General features: G+C 41.9%; 3 protein-coding genes across 4 annotated transcripts in view; 2 read left to right on the forward strand and 1 right to left on the reverse strand.

Annotated features, from left to right (window-relative positions):
* The window catches only part of LOC120728121 (neural cell adhesion molecule L1.1-like), a 589,469-nt gene that overhangs the window by 469,978 nt on the left and 98,706 nt on the right, over nt 1–20,785 (forward strand). The window lies entirely within an intron of this gene.
* LOC120728131 lies at nt 912–8,997 on the reverse strand. Its single transcript, XM_040022896.1, has 7 exons — nt 8,734–8,997; nt 6,367–6,702; nt 5,717–6,037; nt 4,793–4,918; nt 3,778–3,815; nt 2,020–2,139; nt 912–1,850 (listed from the first exon to the last, which is right to left on the reverse strand). The coding sequence occupies exons 1-7, from the start codon at nt 8,771–8,773 to the stop codon at nt 1,710–1,712; spliced, it is 1,122 nt and encodes a 373-aa protein (XP_039878830.1). The 5' UTR covers nt 8,774–8,997; the 3' UTR covers nt 912–1,709.
* On the forward strand, nt 13,066–20,376 carry LOC120728137 (polymeric immunoglobulin receptor-like). Of its 2 annotated transcripts, none has more exons than XM_040022908.1 (7): nt 13,066–13,266; nt 14,618–14,953; nt 15,928–16,242; nt 16,809–16,901; nt 17,150–17,245; nt 17,783–17,823; nt 18,127–20,376. In XM_040022908.1, the coding sequence occupies exons 1-7, from the start codon at nt 13,227–13,229 to the stop codon at nt 18,244–18,246; spliced, it is 1,041 nt and encodes a 346-aa protein (XP_039878842.1). In that variant the 5' UTR covers nt 13,066–13,226; the 3' UTR covers nt 18,247–20,376. The 2 variants fall into 2 exon arrangements, with proteins under 2 accessions (XP_039878842.1, XP_039878843.1); XM_040022909.1 differs by having other exon boundaries at nt 13,069–13,266; nt 16,812–16,901.

Genomic DNA, 20,785 nt, shown 5'->3' on the forward strand with positions numbered 1-20,785 from the left:
TTATTAATGCCTGAGGATTCTGTAAATATAACAGGTTTACTATATGAAAGACAAAAGAAAAATGCAGACTCACATGGAAGCTGAAGGCTGGTTTCTCTTGTGTAACTACAGTTTATACAACACTGTGGTTAAGGAATCCCACGGTATTGAAGCCGAGTGTGGGTTTCAGATGAAATGAAAATAGCAGAACATCAAAGTTCCTTTTATACGATTATGAGGAAAAAACTGTTTCAGAGTTCCCCTCAGAGCAGGGAGCTCAAACACACAGATATTGACCTGATGAAATATAACACAGTTTGGCCCCTGAAGTGACTTTTTTGTTTGTTTTTGAGTGAAATGTTAAAATAAGTTCTATAAAAAGCCAAAAATGATTTAATATGAGCAGAGAGCACCAACACGCTGAGGGATCGGCTGTGTTAGTTCAAACTCATGTGTACACTTTTTTACTTTGTTACATACGAACAAAATGCCAGCAGAAGTGCTGCCACGTGTCTGGACAGACAGAGAGGAGCGATGTGTTTGTTTGGCAAGTGAAAGATTTCAGTTAAGAGTGAGAAACAAATGTGAAGTTTGCAGTTTTGTCTTGTTAAACAATATTTGAAATAAAAAAATAAAACACCAAATTTTCTGAAATATTTACGAGTGTTTTCTTCTTTGTTTGTTTTGTCCTACTTGAACACTAACGTGGCCCTGCAATGAGAGGGGAGTGCCAGCAGTGACCAACAGCTCATTTACATTTGAGGCCCCTCCCTCAGCAGCATCAGTCCCATCACAGCAACAGGAAGCTCCACATGAAAATATTAGTGCTCTAGAAACAGGCAGATTAGTAACACAAAGCAGAATACAGATCTACAGACATGATTTCATTGTTGCATCATCATAATTATCATGTTGTGGCTAAACAACCTGGATAACATGATTTCTTTATTTGTCCTGGTAACGTGTCTCATTCAGACTAAAATCTATTTGGCCAACAAATAAAAAAACAAGTGAAGAAACAAATTCAGCGACAAATGAACACAACGTCCAGATTCTACACAATAACATATCAAGAACCAGAGCAAAAGTAGCCTCACTAACCAAGGCAAGAACTTCCTTGGTTCATGTTAAACTCCTTCAGAGGAAACTGTTCCCACAGTGTCGGCTCCTTCTGGACATTATTCCAGGAAAGAGGGGGGAGCATATTCACAAGCCTTCATACTTCTGTTCCGACTCTGGAGACGAGTATTTGTAAATGACAGTTTATTGTTTTACAAACATAAGCTGAAAACTGCTTGTTTTGCTGATGTACAGTTGTTGACTTGGATATTTGTGAGTGGTTGAACGTTTGATTCATTTAATCTCGACACTCCTCCCTTCTAGATGTAGAAGGGAGGAGTCTTTTTATTAAGTAACTTAAGTTATTAAGTTCTAAAGTTGTCTCTAATCCTACTTGATGTTGAGTAAAAGGAGTTTTTCTGAAGATCAACCACACATAAAATGTATGATGTATGCACCACAATCTTCTCTGTGCTTTTAAAAAGATTTTGTTTTGACTGCTAATATGACAGATACATGAATTCTTCACAAATATGCAAAAACTAGCTTGGCCAGCTTTATGACTGGACGCCACTCTGACTCACTGCATCATCTTTTTTTTGGCTTGGCTTTTAACCCAGACTAGAAATATTAATTTGATTTGATTTTTATTGTCTTTTCGATGTTCATGTTCAGCTCTGAGTCTGGAGAGTCTGGTCAGTGATTTTGAGTGTGGAGTAGATTTGGTCCAGGTCTCTGGTGGCTCCATTAAGGTTCTGGTAGTTTGAGGCTTTACATGTAGAAACTGGACTAAAGTCCTTAAAGTGCACTTTCTAAAAAACAGACAAATATTCATTATTAATTATACAATCTGAATCTTTTCTAGAACATTTACACAGAGGCTGAAAGCAGCTTCATTTCATCCATTTAGAGAATTGTGGCAGCAACACTGAAGATGATCTGCAGTTAAGGACAGCAGATGATCTCTGGCATCCTACGTACTCGAGACACGGAGGAGACAACTTCATCGGTGTTACTACAGGAGGCGTTGTTGGGAGAGACACGGGCCTTGTTAAGAAAACTCAGTGCACTATGGGTGAGTTTGTTTGAGTTGTCTGTCGCCTGAAAAGAGAGAAAAGAAGCCAATGAACAGAAGTCAGTGTAGGAGAAATCTGCTCTCTCTTTCTAGTCCCTGTCAGGACTCTTGCTGCAGCATTTTGGATCAGCTGAAGGCTTTTCAGGGAGTTTTTAGGACTTCCTGATAATAATGAATTCCAGTCGTCCAGCCTGGAAGTAATAAATGCATGAACTAGTTTTTCAGCGTCACTCTGAGACAGGATATTTCTAATGTGTGTGTGTGTGTGTGTGTGTGTGTGTGTGTGTGTGTGTGTGTGTGTTTGTGTGTGTGCATGCGTGCATATGTGTGAAAGCCCTGAAACCAAACATTCAAATAATGGTTAACACACTAGTGTTGATCACACCAGGCAGTGTGGACAGTTGTCCTGACAGAACATCTGGACCCCATCAAGATCACCTGAATCACAACAATTCAAACATCATAGAAAACAAAGAGGGTTGATGAGATGATGAGAAATCACGAGACCCAGTTGGTTCCAAAAGTAGCCAAGACCAAGAAGCCGAGAACAGCAGTGTGCTGTGTGAGAAACATGGATGAAAGTCTGCACCAGTGTCCAGAGCCTCCCACTACCACCACCAGCAGCCAGCAGCGGCCCAGTTGTAGGTGTTGTAGGTGCACTACAACCAGTCACGCAAGCCGCCCACCCAGGCTCCACACCCCCAGACCCCCATCAACTCTGGAGGTGAGAGACACGCACCCCAAAGCAGACGGCCATGCACAGGGATAGGGCAGTGGGCCTGCAGGAAGGACCCCAGGACTGCACTACGCAGGGGGCAGATCAAGTGAAAGAGAAGTGAAGAGAGCGAAGCCGGAAAGAGCCGGCAGGATCAGCCCGCTCTCGCTCCTCTCCATGTCCAACTGCTCCACACATCCAGGGCCACTTCCACCCCACCCACAGCCAAGAGCCAACACATGACAGAGAAAAAAACAGCCCCCTGCATGACTGCCAAGGTATCCACCCCCAACTTCGCAAACCACCCCTCATACACACACCAAGGGCGACACACAGGACCAACCCACTCCTCTGACAACCACTGTGGGCCAGACACCCCAAGTATGATACTGAGTGAATATCATCCATAGACCTTTTTCTTTTAACAAAAAAATAATTAATTGGATAAATAATTATACATTATATATACAGACACCAAGTAGATGTAAAGGAAGGTTGGAGATTGGCCTATAATTAGCTAAGACTGCTGGGTCTAGAGATGCTTTTTGAGTAAAGGTTTAACTACAGCCAGCTTGAAGGCCTGTGGTACATAGCTGATTATTATGGATAGGTTGATCATATTTAAGATCGAAGCATTAATTAATGGCAGGACTTCTTTGAGCAGTTTTGTAGGAATGGGGTCTAAAAGACACGTTGATGGTTTGGAGGAAGTAATTATTGAAGTTAACTCAGAAAGATCAATTGGAGAAAAAGAGTCTAACTTAACATCAATGGTACTGAGAGTAGCTGTAGATAATATTACATCTGTGGGATGATTACTGGTAATTTTTTCTTTAATGATTGAAATTTTATTTGTGAAGAAATTTGTGACGTTAAAACTTTTCTTGTTTTGAGTTTTCTTCACTGGACTCTTGAACAGTTTAAAAGATTCAAAGTTCCCCAAACTCACCTCTGTGACATCAGCATACTGTGTTTCCACAGGAACATCTGAAAAAAGCACAAAGGTGAGTTTAAACTATTACAGGTGAAAGGTCAGGTGCAACTGGTCCCTGCAAATAAATCCTGATGTCTTGAAATGTTCATCTGTTCACAAAAACAGTGAGCAGCAGCATTTCGGACAGTCATCAAGAGGACAAACCACATATGTGCCAGAAAAGCTTGAAAATGAAAACACTTCAAGAATCCTGGTTGTTTAAATGCTTGAAGTTGCTGCTGGTGCTGCCAGTGTGGGATTATTCAATTCTATAACTTAACCTGAATTCAGTTTGGACCTTCAACAAGTAACTGTCAGACTCAGGCTCCCTGACAGTTATGGACGTGTATTTCTGGTGTTGCTGTCTCTCGTCTTCCTGGTTTCTGGGTTTGTGTGTGTGTGGGGGGTGAGGGGGTGGCACTGGCCACACCTTAGGACCTCACACACCTGCTGCTGATCAGGCTCGTCGGGGGAGCTACTTAAGAGAATGATGGAGCTCCCACCGGTGCAGGATTGTTGCATGAGACTCCACGTTAGTGTTGTTAGTGTCAAGTTCAGCGAGTGCATGCCTGCAGTATTTTAGTCTCCTGACAGCTGCTTCTAATGCTTCCTGCAGGAAGAGCGTGGAAAGCCAGAGAGCAGCGAGCACGGGGAGTGCAGACACATGGGGGTGGAGAGCACGAGGCACGGACTTATTGAGGAGGAAGACACAACATGGGAGTCAGGGGAATCCACGGGATTATTTATGTGAATATTTACTGCACTGTAAATAAGTCCAGCATTTCGATCCTCCTTTCCCCACTTCCCCACGGTCGGCCAGCGCTAACCGTGACGGAAACACACTGCATTTTCAAATCTTCTATGGGAAAATATTCTGAATAAAAAAAATGTGTGTTTCCAAAACTTTATTTAACTGTAAAGAGACGCCAACGACTAAAATGTTCATTACTGTGAGAAATGGAAAGTGTCATCCGTGCTCCTGTTGTCTCACCTTTTCGTTTAGAGGATCGTTTCTTGTAGAATATCAGCACAGACACTGAGACCAGGATGACGGTGACCGTCAGAGTCAGACCCACATACAGCCCATACTGGTTCTGTCCAGTTAATGATGGGATGACTGGTGAAAAAGATCAGAGAGCTTTAGCTGTGGTTAGATACGTGAACAAAAATAAATAAAATAAATAAAAATCTAGACAGAAACCCCAGAGGAGAAAATAAAGGAAAAAAATGTGAACAACTTCATTTTCTTAATTTTCTTCACAAAGACTGTGAAAGTGATAAATTAAATATTTGTGTTATTTATCTTTTATATACAGATGCCTGAAACACTAACAACTGCAATGATCAATAAAAACATTATTTAGCTACCAGAGACGTTAAAGTGGACCTATTCTGCTCATTACAGCTTCCATGTATTTTTATTCTTGGTCTGTACTACAGTAACTTTGTGTTTTTACAGTTGAGCCTCGTGTGTTGGAGCAGCCCATCAGATCATTCTCTGTCTGAAACAAGCTGTTTCATCACTTCTCAGCTTTACGTCTTCTTTTGAGGCTGATCCTCAAAAACAGCAGATTTGAAAGCAGGTAGACGGGGCTTCTGTGACCACGGCAAAGTCTCCATAAGGCTTCTCCACTTTATTTTACATTGTACAGAGTAGAAAAACTCCAAAAGGTTGATTCTGTTCATCTGCATGTAACTTTTTCAGTGGGAGAAACAGTCTAACACTCAGAGCAGTCTGCAGCCTGAGCTGTTGGCTCACAGGGATCACTGTACAGACACTGAGCTCATTATTAGAAACTTTGCTCGTGTTCAACATGAACATCCACCACTGGAACAGCAGATATATGACAGGAAATAAGGAACAGCTGAACAGCTCCACTCTGACAACATTTGATTGATGTCAGTAAAAACTCACCGTCTGTGACAGTGACCTCAAAGTCTCTGGATGAACCACTCAGGTAACATCTGTACCGTCCTGAGTCAGACTTGGTCAGCTGTGTGATGCTCACATACAGAACTCCTGGATCTGTATGTGAAGCATATCCAATGTTGTATCTGCCTCTCTGAGCTTTGACATTATCTGTTTGAACAAGAGTGTTGTTTCCTCCACACTCTCCTCTGCAGAAGAACGCTCTGTTTCCAGGTTGTTCAAAGGAACATCCGACTGTGAGAGAGCTTCCAGTTTCTTTATCGAAGTGTTTCAGCTGAGCAGGATCATCGTTTCCATCCAGCAGTGCTGTTAAAGAGACAAACAACCAACAGTTACTATCAGTGCTGCAGAAGCCACTGATGCTGCTTCATAATCTGCACATTATTAGATTTTAATAGATTAGATTACAGTCTTATTTATTACTGAATTATCAGCTTTAAGCACAGTGAGAAAAAAATCCTTATTTGCGACAGATTTATTCCTTCAAAATATTGCAACATTAAAGTTTTCCAGATTTGAGAGTTTTATAAAGAACAAACTTCAGCTTCTTTAAACCGTCAGCAGCTGTCAGTGAAACTCAAACTTTGCTTCAGGAACAGAAACTAAACATTTCCACAGCTGAAACAGAAACTCACCTTCAGCAACAACGATCACAAACGGTGTGAATGAAGCTGATGATGAAGATCCACCCAAACCACAGCTGTACTGTCCAGAGTCAGACTCAGTCAGCTTTGAGATGCTCACATATAAAACATAAACTGATTCTATTTTATATTCAATGCTGTATCTGCCTGTTTGAGCTCTGACATCAGTTGTATTAATGAGAATGTTTTCTCCTTCACATTCTTCTCTGCAGAACATCTTCCATGTTCCAGATGATTGAAAAACAAGAGGAACTGTAATATTTCCTCCAATGACTCCATAGTAAAGAAACTGAGCTTTGGTGACTTCAGGGTTTCCCTCCTGCAGAGCTGTTGGAAACATGAACCATCAATAGTTACTGTTTGTACTTCCTGTAAGAAGCTGCAGTCTGATCACAACATTCACACACAGACACACTGAGAGCAGAGCTGACTCTTGGGCAAAGGCCATGTCAGCAGCCGCCTCAAGCGCCACCTGCTGTAACGGGCTCTGCTGCAAGTTTAAGAACAAAACAAACAAACAAAATGAGAGCATCAGTGAGCAGAGAGAGGTGGAGTTATTTTATCAGCTGTTTCTAAACCATAATCTAAGGTGCCAAACAGCTGGACTGTGAAAAAGTTTTTATTAGAATATTAGTGTCTACAATGGAGGGGAACTTTGTACATTTTGTAAAAAAGATTTAAAATATCATATTTTATAATTAAAGTGACAAAATATTTTAAATGACCAGTCTATTAAGTCCGGAGTTCAATACAATTCAATTTTATTTATATAGCGCCAAGTCACAACAACAGTCGCCTCACAGTGCTTTATGTTGTACACTTTATCCTATAATAATAGGTACAGAGAAAACCCCCAACAATCATATGACTCCCTATGAGCAGCACTTTGGCGACAGTGGGAAGGAAAAACTCCCTTTTAACAGGAAGAAACCTCCAGCAGAACCAGGCTCAGGGAGGGGCGGGGCCATCTGCTGTGATTGGTTGGGGTGAGAGAAGGAAGACAGGATAAAGACATGCTGTGGAAGAGAGACAGAGGTTAATAACAGATATGATTCAATGCAGAGAGGTCTGTTAATACATAGTGAGTGAAGAAGGTGACTGGAAAGGAAAAACTCAATGCATCATGGGAATCCCCGGCAGCCTACGTCTATTGCAGCATAACTAAGGGAGGATTCAGGGTCACCTGGTCCAGCCCTAACTATATACTACATATTTAAATACTATATATATGTATATATATATATATATATATATATATATATATATATATATATACAGCAAAATCTCCAGTGTTAAATTAACACTAGAGAGTGTCTATATGGGTCCACTCCTCTGAGTGTTAAATACAACACTGTTGAGTGTTAAATTAACACTTTTGACAGTGTTATATGTTTAAAAGTAACCTAGTCAGTTTTGAAGATTAACAATGGCTAACACTGAGCAGTGCTGATTTTCTAACACTGGAATATTTCTAACATTTTGAGTTATTTTCCAGACACTTCCAATTTGTCCATTTACATGCACAAACTGGAGTCTGTTAGATAGATATGATACAAACCACTGCAGCACAGTACCTGTAATACCTACAGCATGTTCTAATCGCTCTAATAGGATATTATGGTCGACAGTATCGAACGCTGCACTGAGGTCTAGCAGGACAAGCACAGAGATGAGTCCACTGTCAGAGGCCATAAGAAGATCATTTGTAACCTTCACTAAAGCTGTTTCTGTGCTGGGCTCTGAAACACGCTCACACCACCTGGCATTCACAGGCAGGCTCCCATCCAAGTCCTATCCAAGCCCAACCCTGCTTAGTTTTTGAGAGCAGACAAGATCGGACATGCTCAGGGTGGTACGGCCATAAGCTGCTTATCTCCCAGTTCCCTCACTGGGCTGGTTTCAGTCCTTATGCAAATGTACTGTTTATAAGATTGGGGAGTCCTGCAGTCAGCTGAGACTGAAGAGGTCACCTGGATGAGTGACGAAATGTTTCTCCCACTGAAAACGCTACGTCCAGATGAACAGAATCAGCTGTTTGGGATTTCCTTACCTGGATGATTGAGCATACATCGAGATATTTATTCACTAAATTAATTGGTAGGTTAATCACTGATTATGTTTTAATGCTACGCCTATTTGCCATCAGTTGCATCCCTAAAATAAAGAAAGCTTTAAAAATCAGTGAAAAAGAAGCAGAACGATAACCACGGTGGCAAAGAATGAGCTTTGTGTCCCAGCAGTTACCAAGAAGGGAAGAAGCTGCCCATTAAAGCAACTCACAGCTGACTGAGATGACCATGTGTAACAATAAGAAAAGTAAGAAACCCAAGTGCCACAAAAATATGCCAATATACTCACAAACGAAGAAGAAGTAGATCAAACTGTGAAGGGTGTTCATAACGAGGCTCTGATGGTTTACTGTTTCATTGGAGGTCTGTTAAAAATCTCTTGCTTTGACTCCTCTCTCTTTCCACTCCTCTGAACACATACGTGGTGGGCGGGACTATGAAGGACCCAAGAAGAGGATGTGAAGAAACAAACTGACGATGTAGAAACAGAAATGAGTCAGAGGTTTATGCATCTGGGCTTGAGGTTCACTGCTCATTCATGTACACTTTGCAATTACGCTGTTATTGAAAGTGGATCGAAGGGTGTAAACTTCTGCAGTGACAACTTAAAGAGTGATCATGGGTCCAGCTTGTTCTGCTGTGCAGCACTGGTGTCATGTATAACCAATGCAAAAGCTACTGGAGAAGGTACCAAGGCCAGTATTCATAAAGCTGCCTGTAGTTAAACCAGCTCTCAAGGTTGAAAATCTTACAAAACTCTTAAAATTATCACGTTTTCCATGAATTTCAATTTAAAGTTTAGCCTCAATTCTGTAAAAAGTGGATTCTTGTCGATGTTTGCACTTTGCACAATAAAGTTAATCAATCATTTTAGATTTCTAGAATCAATCAGAACTAATTCAATCATCAAGACTAATTGAATTGTTAACGCAGTCATATCAGTATTTATGGTTCTTAATGTTAAGTCTTTTATGTCTTTATGCATCCAGGTAAGTAAGACCCAAAAGGTTGCATTTGATTTGCAGTACCTGGCTCCTACCTATCCATTTAATTCCTGTGGTAATGGTGTAAGGTTTCATTCAGCTGTATTTTGACTTTATTTTTCTCAGATAAGTAATGTAATATGTCATATTAACCTAACTTCAGATCAGCTAAAGAAAGTGAGCGTTGTCAGTTTGCAGTCAGGTGTCAGTGGACTGATGTTTTCTCATGGACTATTTCATTTAAAATACAGGAGAAAAGGGAGGGTGGGGGTAACACCAGCAGCTGCATATGAATATCAGCATGTGAAACTGATTCATGGTTAGAACAAAGAGGAACGAAGCTTATTTTTCGCAGCAATGTTCTCATTTATGTTGTGGTTGTTCTTCTGAATTGTAACTTCTCTAGCAGAGGTTGCTGGCATTCATTGAATTTCCAGAATGTTACTTCCTTCATTTTTATTAGGTTTGTAACTTTTTATTTTCTTACATCTTTGAAACTGTTGGCTGTTTTTGAAAGCTACCAAACATTATATCAAGTGTGCAGAAAAATACAACTCCACACAAACAACAAAAACAGAAAGTAAATGCACAAATGACGTGTATCAGACCATAAGATTTTAGTTTGTTCAGTGCTGCAGCACACACAGTTTTCAGGTGTTTGTTGTGTTGTCTCTGACATCAGGGCTTTGACTTCTACACCTCCTCCACCTCCTCCCTCTTCTGAAGGAGCAGCTGCTAACGCCACTGAGAAGCCCATGAAACTGGGGAGGCTACCCGAAGCCGGCCGGACATCGCCGCCCCTAGTGTCCTGTACATCCCACCCCTCAAACCCCTCTCATTTCCAGGTTGAGGTAACATTTCACCTGAAACACCAACAGTTCTCCTCTTGAGGCTCTCCGAGACCATAGCCAGCTGAAAACTTCATCGACCAGAACTTAGCTGGTCTACTCCACGTCCAACTAAGCCTACCCCATTCAGTTCCAGACACAGCATGTCCATCAGGGACCACCAGGAGGAGATCCAGTTTCTTTCTTTCTCCACTTCCTCTCCTCTCATTCTGTGCTATCCCTGGCTCTGTTGACATGACTCCCATATCTCCTTGTCATTGTGTCAGATCTTGGGCCGGGGTCTCCAGTGTCTACATTGTTGCCTCTTTCCTAAGACCAGAATGGATTCCACAGAAGCTCCTCTTCCAGAGCCCATTGGCTGGACAAGATCCCTCAGCTCTATCACGATCTCTCCAAGGTCTTCAGTAAGAAGCGACCGTCTACCTTACCCCCGCATCATTCCTACGACATGGATATCAAGCTCCTCCCTGGAGCAGCGTGCGTCAGCTTCCGCTCACCTCAGGTGCTGCAAGTGTTTCTTCACTTTGTTCATTCTCTCATCTGTGATCAGTGCACGGGATGTTACTAAAGTAGCTGCGTTCCTCTTCCAACCCATCGTTAACCTTTGCCGCATGTGGCTCTAGCCAGCACGCTACAATTTATCAAAAACCATCCATGCGTTTTCCCCAGATCGTGACATTTATGTGCAATGAATAGAACTCGGTTTTGTTTACTTAAAAACAATCAAACTGATTTGTAATGAGTGACTTGATTAAAACTTAAGGAGCATTTTCACTGTTTAACATACAAACATGACAACACAAACCAGACTGGACCTTCCCTGATGGCCTCTGCTTTGTGCTGGGATGTCTTCAACTCTCTGAACTCTTTATATTGAAACCCTGTGGAGGTTTCAGGTGGAATTAAAATATATTAAAGTTCCTTTAATAACCAATGAGAGAGAAAAGAAAAAGGAACTTGTTTTCTCTATAATAATAATGGATTGCATTTATATAGCGCTTTTCAGGGCACCCAAAGCGCTTTACAACTCCACTATTCATTCACACACTGGTGGAGGCAGCTACAGGTGTAGCCACAGCTGCCCCGGGACAGACTGACAGAAGCGAGGCTGCCATATCGCGCCATCGGCCCCTCTGGCCAACACCAGTAGGGTGAAGTGTCTTGCCCAAGGACACAACGACTGAGACTGTCCGAGCCGGGGCTGTAACCGGCAACCTTCCGATTACAAGACGAACACCCAACTCTTGAGCCGCGATCGGCCGGTGTTTAAAGTATTAAAGCACCCATCAGTAAGACTTTAACACCAGATTTATTCCGAAAAGGTGTTTATTAAGGTGTCCTGCATGCTCGATCATCCATGTAAGGATCTTCCAGAAAGTTGATTGTGTTCTTTGGGCTGTTGTGTTCTCAGTGGGGGAAACATGTTGTCACTCAAAGTCTCTTCTTCAGTCTCAGCTGACTTCTCGGAGTGTTTAAAGATAAAGGATGTTTCATAAAACTTTGATCTCATGAAAGTTTAAACTTGTCTGACCTTGAAGAAGAGGTCAAAGGTCAAAACTGATGTGATATTGGGAATCCCCTAATATCATTCACTATATGACTGTATGTTAATCAGTGTTGGGCAAGTTACTTTAAGTTAGTAACTTACTTACATTACTAGTTACTTCTATCAAAAGTAAATCAATTACTTCAAGTTACTCGTTACTGTCAAAGTAACTAGTTACTAGGGAAAGTAACTTTGGTTTTACTCAGAATTCTCTTGTTAATGTGTTGCTTCTGTAACTGGATACCCAGCCAGACTGCCAGTCTTCTAGCTTGCTTACGTACCACAAGTGCACTGTGCCACCTACCAACAGAAAGGAAAAGATAATGTGCATGTTGTTCATCTGCTGGTCTCCTCTTTCTAGCGCAAATTGGGCGATAAACAAACAAGAGAGCCGATCAGCTGATCATTGATCAGTTTCATGATTGAAGTAGAAACAGGAGAGAGGGGAGAGAATGAGAGAAGAAGAGGCAGCTGTGCAGCAAAGACAGAATAAATCCAGCTTTGTGTCTTTGTTTCATTGTAGCTGAAGTCCGGGACAAACTACATTTCTTTTCAGCTCAATATTTTCTCTGAATACGAGACGACTCCATTTTTGAGGGGCGGTTGGCAACTGTACTAACTAACCTTATGAAAAAAATAAAGTTCACTATCACTAACATCACAGCACCCACCCAGCTATATAGAAACCCCGTCATGCTAGCTAGCACGCAGTACGAGTTATTGTAACTGACTGTAAAAAGTCAGCACAGCTAAAATAAACTCCACCTAAACTTGGTTCATATCTGACCCAGACAGACTGCAGCTCATAACTTCTTACCTGAAGTTCAGTTCACCTGACACTCGGACCGGCGGCTGCCTCGGGTCTCTCCTCCTGCCTCCCCTTTCCCTCCTCCACCTGCTGGCCTCCACCACTTGCTAATGTTAATGAATCTGTGGAAGCTCCACAATAGCTACCGCGAGAAGTAACGTATAACAACTCTATCTAAATCTCAGTAATGATTAAGGAGTTCCTGATTTTGGCATAATAACTAGTTACCGTGCTCGTTACCACAATAATAACGTAGTTACTGTAACGCGTTACTTAATAACCCGTTAGTCACTACACTGCATATGAGATTTCAATCTGAAAAAATGTCCAATAAAAGAATAGCTATCAAATGCTCACTCACTGCTTTGATGCAGCATTCATGTTTGTTTCCCTCTTCAGGCGAATGTTAAACTGAGGCTGGTTAAATATGTTTTAACAGGAAGTTGAGCTGTTGCAACTGTTTCAGACAAATGAGGAGTGTAGAGGTGCTGTGGTGTTTGGAGGAGGGACTCCTTCAGTTAGAGAAGTGAGGCGTCACAAGTTCCTGGTTTCCAGTGAAGAAGAAGAGAGGCAGCAGTGAACCATCAGAGCCTCATCATGAAAGTCCGTCACACTCTGATCTGCTTCTTCTTCCTTTGTGAGTACATTCACTTGTTCTTTCTGTCACTCTCCTTCTTCAACATGTTTCTGTTGTTAAACATGATGATCAGAGTCAGCTATGAGTCACTTTCATGGACGCTTCTTCCATTCAAACTGCTTTTATTCATGATTTCATGGATGTGTTTGTGGCCAGTATGGACAGAAGAAACCATCACAGTCAGACATTCATGGACATGTTGCTGCTCACTTTGGCTTTAGGATTCGTCCTTTCAAAGATGGTTTCTTACAAGTGTTTGTTACGTCCTCAAAATAACCTGTAATATCAAAGTAAAAACTCCACCTGATACTTTCAGTTATTATTTGAAAATACAAACTTGTTGATCAAGTCAATGAATTTTTCTTTGAAAGACAAAAACACATTTTGTTGCTTTTACTGTTACATGTTCAAGTTTCTTCACTGTGACTATTCACAGTTCACTCCCACAGTGCATATAGATTTGACAAAATGACATCACTTCCTGCAGACAAATATAAACCTGTGAGTGACGTGAGTGAAATCTGTCAGCATCTTCAAACCCAGAGTTGTGTGAAAAGTTATTTCCTAATTCTTCCTGTTTGTCCTGTTGGAGCTGAACAGAAATACGACTGCACAGAGTTTAAATGCTGGAATGAACTGAAATCATTCACATAAAGTAACTGACTCACATCAGCTGCTGAGTTTGGCTTCAGAGCTTTAAAATAGAGTCATAAATTACTCAATAACATGTCATTCATTGCAAGTATTTGTTACGTCCTCAAAAAAAAAAAAAAAAAAAAAAATGAAGTATCTTGCCCAAGGACACAACGACCGAGATTGTCCAAGCCGGGGCTCAAACCGGCAACCTTCAGATTACAAGGTGAACTCCCAACTCTTGAGCCATGATGAGTCCTCAGTAAAACAAAATTACAACAAATAAAAACTTCATCACTGGTTTTGTTGTTGCTTCCTGAACTTTGACACCAGCAGTACATTTAAACTAAATGATGACATCACTTCCTGTGGATGAAACACATGAAAAACTTGCATGTTGAGCTGTTGCTTCAATCTCTCAACACATAATTACTACAAGTACCACACAGAGGAGTTATGAGTCATTTACATGTTTTGTTCATCTTCATCTTTTATTGTCATTTTATTCATGCATAGGAAACATGTTCAGATATATTTTGAGTCGTGTCGACTGGAAGAAGATTTTCCACCACTTTAGACAATGAAATGTATTTGACATGAATCATTGTTGTTATTCAGACTTTAGTCTCAGTGTGTCTGTGTGTGAATGTTGTGATCAGACTGCAGCTTCTTACAGGAAGTACAAACAGTAACTATTGATGGTTCATGTTTCCAACAGCTCTGCAGGATGGAAACCCTGAAGTCACCGATGCTCAGATTCTTCACTATGGAGTCATTGGAGGAGATTTGAAAGCTGGATTCTCCTTTAAGTCTCCAGGAACATGGAAGATGTTCTGCAGAGAAGAATGTGAAGGAGAAAACATTCTCATTAATACAACTGATGTCAGAGCTCAAACAGGCAGATACAGCATTGAATATGAAATAGAATCAGATTATGGTTTATATGTGAGCATCTCAAAGCTGACTGAGTCTGACTCTGGACAGTACAGCTGTGGTTTGGGTGGATCTTCATCATCAGCTTCACTCACACAGTTTGCGATCGTTGTTGCTGAAGGTGAGTTTCTGTTTCAGCTGTGGAAATGTTTAGTTTCTGTTCCTGAAGCAAAGTTTGAGTTTTCACTGACAGCTGCTGACAGTTTAAAGAAGCTGAAGTTTGTTCTTCTGTAAACTGTTGGTTACATTTGGACTCCTCTAAGTAACCGATGAACTGCAGCTGGGACACGAGTGTGTGTGAATATTAGTGAGTGTGTCAGCTGATAATGATGTGAATGAAATGTTGATGTCAGAAACAGACGCTGATGAATGAAAGAAGATTTTCTGATGTAACTTTGATTTTCTTGGGGTGGCTGCAGCTCAGGTGGCAGAGCAGGTCAGCCACTAATCAGAAGGTCGGTGGTTCGATCCCAGGCTGCCTTCTGGCTGCATGCCAAATATCCTTGGGCAAGATACTAACCCCGTGTTTGCCTACTGGTGGTGGTCAGAGGGCCTGGTGGCGCCAGCGTCCGGCAACCTCGCCTCTGTCAGTGCGCCCCAGGGCAGCTGTGGCTACAATGTAGCTTGCCAGTGTGTGAATGGGTGAATGACTGAATGTAGTGTGAAGCGCTTTGGGGTCCTTAGGGACTAGAAAAGCGCTATACAAATGCAGGCCATTTCTTTGATGAGTTTTTGCTTCTGTGTCATCGGTTTGATCTTTCCAAGAGTTCCCCTCACAGGCAAAATGGATTCTTCCTCAATGAATGTGTGAAAATCACATTCAGAACACAAACGTCCATCCAGACTTTAAATGTACTTAAAACCATGAAGGGTTCACAGTTTAGAGTCTATACTTGTCATAAAAGCTGATTTTCATGAATCCAATCAGTCTGATGATGAAGCCGTTTAAATCTCACTTAGTTCAACAGTTCCTCTGTCAGACTGGTTGAACTGGGCAGCTCCCAGTGTAACTGTGGATCAAACTGGAGTTACTCTGATCTGACTGCATCATCTTCAGCACAGATAGTAACTATTGATCGTTTGTCTCTTTAACAGCACTGCTGGATGGAAACGATGATCAGCTGAAACACTTCGATAAAGAAACTGGAAGCTCTCTCACAGTCGGATGTTCCTTTAATCACTCTGGAGACAGAACGTTGTTCTGCAGAGGAGAGTGTGGAGGACACAACATTCTTGTTCTTGCACTTGATGTCAAAGCTCAGAGAGGCAGATACAACATTGGATATGATTCAGGAGTTCTGTATGTGAGCATCACACAGCTGACCAAGTCTGACTCAGGACGGTACAGATGTTTACTGAGTGGATCTTCCAGCAGTTCATCCAGAGACTTTGAGGTCACTGTCACAGACGGTGAGTTTTTACTGACATTAATCAAATGTTGTCAGAGTGGAGCTGTTCAGCTGTTCCTTATTTCCTGTCATATATCTGCTGTTCCAGTGGTGGATGTTCATGTTGAACACGAGCAAAGTTTCTAATAATGAGCTCAGTGTCTGTACAGTGATCCCTGTGAGCCAACAGCTCAGGCTGCTCTCAGCACTCAGTTTATCTCAACATAGAAACAGAATTATTTAGAAACAAGATTATTTTGAAGTGTGAATTTTGTAAAGTTACTGTGATGGAGAGCAGGAATCAGAGTGTGGAGCTGGAAATGAACAGGTGACCATTAATGTCCCTAAATGTCTTTATTGTTTCCAAGAACCTGATATTTCAACATACATTCATATTTTATTTCATTGTTAAACTATTTTAGTGCATTTTTTTAATCTAAAACTAAATTTGCCAAACTGTTTTTTTCTCAGTCAGTGGATTCATTTAAGGCTCGTTTGATTTCTCAGCTGATTTTTGAATCTTTGTGTTTTTCTTCTTCACAGCTCCAAACATTTATAAGTCAAACTTTCCTCTCTGCTCTTGTTCAGCAGCTGGACCATCAGCCACGACTACAGGAAGCTCCACACCTTCATTAACTTTGACTGGAAGCACTGAGCAGCCTGAAAGAGCAGCATCTGCAGGTACATCCATCTATGAGAGAAGACAGTATGTTTTTAATCAGCCTGTCCTGTGTGGCAGCTTTTCTAATCAGAATTATGATGTGAGTGTGACGTTGTGCCAAACTCGTTTTCTTTTTCTAAATTCTCTGTGAGCTCCTCTTGTTCATGTAGAACTTTTATCTGTTTGTTTATTCGTTTCACGTCTGTTATTTCACTACATGTGCAACTCATCAATCAATATGTAAAACAAGCTTGTTCTGCTGTCACAGGTGTGCTGCTGTATGTAATCATCTCTCTGCTCATCATCATCATCCTCTCATCACTGACTGTTCTAATAATCTGCATCAAGAGGAAGAGCAGCAGAGGTAAGACAACCGAGACACAGAAACACACAGAACGTCTCGTTTCTAACCAAAAACTCTTTTTTCACTTCACTTGAACTCTGTTCAAACAGCTGCAGTCAAACATCAAAATATTTCATCCTGCTTGTCCACTTTGGGCTCTAAGAGGAGAGTGGAGTGACTTGTAGAGATGATGTTAAACACTGGAAGTAACTGAATCCTAAACTGTGTCACACATGAACTCTGGACACTGTCAGCAGGATCAGATCCAGATGTTCTCTGCTTCAGACGTGTGAAGTAAAAACAGGAAAAATATTCTGACTACACGACCCATGAAAACTGTAAAATAGTATAATTATTGTGGATCACTTCTTCAGTACACAGGAGGAGACTCGAGCAAATGTGAGTCTTTGATTCTGAAGGCAAAGTCTAAAATGAAGCCTAATAAAGTCCAACTAAGCAGGATGAAAGAACAGGAGGGGCAGCAGTGATCTTCAGCCTCACGTGCACTTTGAATGATTGCTCCCTCTAACAGAGGAACATCCTTTGTTTGTTCCACAGGTTTGAGGACCAGAGGAAACTCAGAGGGCACAAACATGGAGGTGACTTTCTTTCTCTTTGGTTCCTCTCACTGTTGACAGACTGCTACTGTAACAAAGAAATAAAGCAGTCACAGTGTGATGGTTCAGTTTGTAGACTGTTCCAGAAATTACAGTCCAAGAAGGTGAATTCAAACAGGTAGGTGAGAAAAATGGCCGCCCAGACGGAGACTCCAACAACAAACAGAGACACTGTTGTCTGAGAGGTTCAACGTGGCAACGTGGAAATATTTACCAGCACAAATGATTTAACCAAGTCAGAGTCTCTTCTTTTTATGTGAAGAAGACAGTTTGTCTCTGTTTCAGGACGTCCACTACGAGAACTGTACTCCAGGTTCTACACGTGAAGACTCGATCTACCAGAGCCTCGATCCAGCCGGCAGGGACCAGGACCAGACCTACTGTACACTCACACACCACACATGAGACTCTCTGGATTCACATCTGGGTTTGTTTCAGTGCCTCAGGTTTAAGGTTTGAACACAAACCCTGAAAACTGTAAATATTGACTCACTTCGGAGTCAGCTTCAAGTGGCTGTTAGAGGAACTGCAGCTGCTGGAACTGCAGGAGGAACCAGCCCCACCAGCCCCCATCATCCTACACGAGTGCCCCGTGGACACTGTGAAGTCTTTCTGCTGCAGTGTGTCGTCCATTTGTCTGAGAAGGTGTCTGCAGTCTTCCTTCTCTCCAACACCTCGACACCTCCAGGACCCTGAGACTGACACGAAAAATGTCTTCTGACCCCTCCCACCCTGGACAGAAACAGTCGCTCCCCTCAGTATCATGAAACTGCCAATATTATGTACATGTTATTAACAACAACAAAAACATTACCTCCCCTGATCAGTCTGTTTTTTGTACACTAAGAAAAATAATTAAATGTTATAGATTTCATATTTTACTCAACCCTAAACAGAGACAACTTTGGATTCTTCTATGTTATTTGAGCGTTTTAAGTGAATCCATTGCATTAAATGTTCATTTGGAATCACTTGATGGATCTGCATCAGACGTAACTGAAGTTAATCAGCTGGTTAGCCACACAGAGCTAACAGCAAACCATATAAAACCTTAGCATACGCAGCACGCAGCAGCTACAAGGATGGTGTTCTTATTCTATTATTATTACAGTGGTTGAAACATAATAAGTCTGCCTTCACTTTGTAATCCACATCAGTCCTGCTGCAAATCCCACATTTCCACAGCGTTCCTGTGACTTTTGGTGTTCTTTAGGTCAGCACTATGCTGGTGTTTGAACTGAATCAGATTATTTGTATGGAACAGACTTTGGTGTCACACCAGTTTGTACTACAGGATGGAGTAGGGAGCTGATGTGGGGTCCAGTCTGTGAAAGAACAGCTGTTCCAGTTACCCTAACTTACAACAACAACACAATCAGTGGATGTGATGAGCACGTCACCTACTGAACTGCAAACGGAGGAATTTCTGTGGATCATTTTTGTTAACTGCTTATTCAGCTGAGGGTCACAGGGGTGGAGTCTGTCCCAGCTGTCACAGGGAGAGAGGCGGGTCCACCTGCACAGGTCGCAAGTCAGAAAGGACAGAAACCACACCCTCTCAGATACACACCTATATGTTTTGGGCACAACCTGACAACCGTCTCATTGGACCGTGGGAGAGCACATGAATGTCACAGAAAGACCCCAGCTGACCAAGACCCTTGAACCTGGAGACTTTAATCTGGGCAGCAGTGCCTGACATCACCTCACCGCCCCGACGTCAGGCTCTAATCTTGTGTTTTGTGTTTTACTCCAGGGCAGCTGCTGTGACACCGTCACCTGGAGGAGTTTTAGTTTAGAACTCCTGTTATCAGATACATGGATATAAAGTCTTTACTTTTTATGTGTCTTTATGCAATACACATGGATTCTGTCAACTCAGTATTAATATTCAAGTCAAGCCAGCTTCATGTGAACAGCACATTTTAAAAATAATTACTCCATTACTAAAATAATCAATAGCTGCAGCCCTACAGCTGTCCCCACCTGAGGAACTGGCGCGGGTGCAGGCCGGGCCCTGGTCGCTCTCACCCCGGGAACAGGGATGGGTGAAGGAGCAGGTTCAGGAGAAGCCCCAGGAACTGGAGGATAGACTGTGCTGGGGTGAAGCTGCAGAACAGGAGGGCCAATCTGAGCCATACTTGGGAGTGATAACTGCTATTAACAGCCATTGGATAGAGTGATAACCATGGTGGGTCTAGTCAGTGTAATCAGCAGTAAATGAGTGTGTGGGTGAAGAAATGCTGCACACAGTGCTGTTTGATTCAAGAACCCAAAGCAAAACTCAAAAAGTGTCTCAGGGAGGGGAACCAGCCAGATGTTGTCAGTGTCACTGGTGGAAATCCAGCTGCACTAACCCTCCAGTACATGAGACCTGCCACACAAACAGGCCTACAGAAAGACAGGGTGGAGTGATTCAGCACACAGTAAACAGGCGCCTGCTGGCTGCAGACAGGCTCATTACATACAGAGAAGTTCCCTTCACACCGATGCAAATAAAAGAAATTATATGACAGATTTTACAGATGTATTTAGCAGTCAGTCAGCACTTTGAGGTTTTTGATTCCATAATAGTTGTTGTGAAATCAGAGTAAGAACAGTGGGCTGGACCTGTCTGGGAACTTTGTCTCACACTGAGAAAGAGCTCCATCGTCATACATCAGTCTGAAGGTAACAATGTTGAGAAATGCGAGAGCTTGTAGAATATTTCGAATGAGTTTGATTTGTTCCTTCATCCTGTTGCTTTATAAAATTCCTAACATGTGTGCTTAAACAACATTAAACTGTAGGTCTCCTGTCATAATCAGTTCAGTTTCAATCGTACTGAAATATGGTTGAAACGTTTTTTTACCATGAAACATGAACCTGGGACAGTCGCCTACAAACACCAAGCAGGTAGTCCTCTGATTACATCAAACAGGAAACAGGCCGTCTGCTTTTAGGG

The sequence above is a fragment of the Simochromis diagramma genome, unplaced genomic scaffold, assembly GCF_900408965.1.
Source record: "Simochromis diagramma unplaced genomic scaffold, fSimDia1.1 OVJJ01000308.1, whole genome shotgun sequence".
Lineage (NCBI taxonomy): Eukaryota > Metazoa > Chordata > Actinopteri > Cichliformes > Cichlidae > Simochromis > Simochromis diagramma.

Excerpts from the sequence above, each read along its gene's own strand:
- LOC120728131 (XM_040022896.1), bottom strand. The coding sequence starts at position 8,773 with ATGAACACCCTTCACAGTTTGATCTACTTCTTCTTCGTTT. Across the intron at positions 6,038-6,366 it reads TGTGATCGTTGTTGCTGAAG|CACTGCTGGATGGAAACGAT; the intron begins GTGAGTTTCTGT and ends TCTCTTTAACAG. Across the intron at positions 3,816-4,792 it reads ACGATCCTCTAAACGAAAAG|ATGTTCCTGTGGAAACACAG; the intron begins GTGAGACAACAG and ends TGCTTTTTTCAG.
- LOC120728137 (XM_040022908.1), top strand. The coding sequence starts at position 13,227 with ATGAAAGTCCGTCACACTCTGATCTGCTTCTTCTTCCTTT. Across the intron at positions 16,243-16,808 it reads TGAGGTCACTGTCACAGACG|CAGCTGGACCATCAGCCACG; the intron begins GTGAGTTTTTAC and ends GCTCTTGTTCAG. Across the intron at positions 16,902-17,149 it reads TGAAAGAGCAGCATCTGCAG|GTGTGCTGCTGTATGTAATC; the intron begins GTACATCCATCT and ends CTGCTGTCACAG.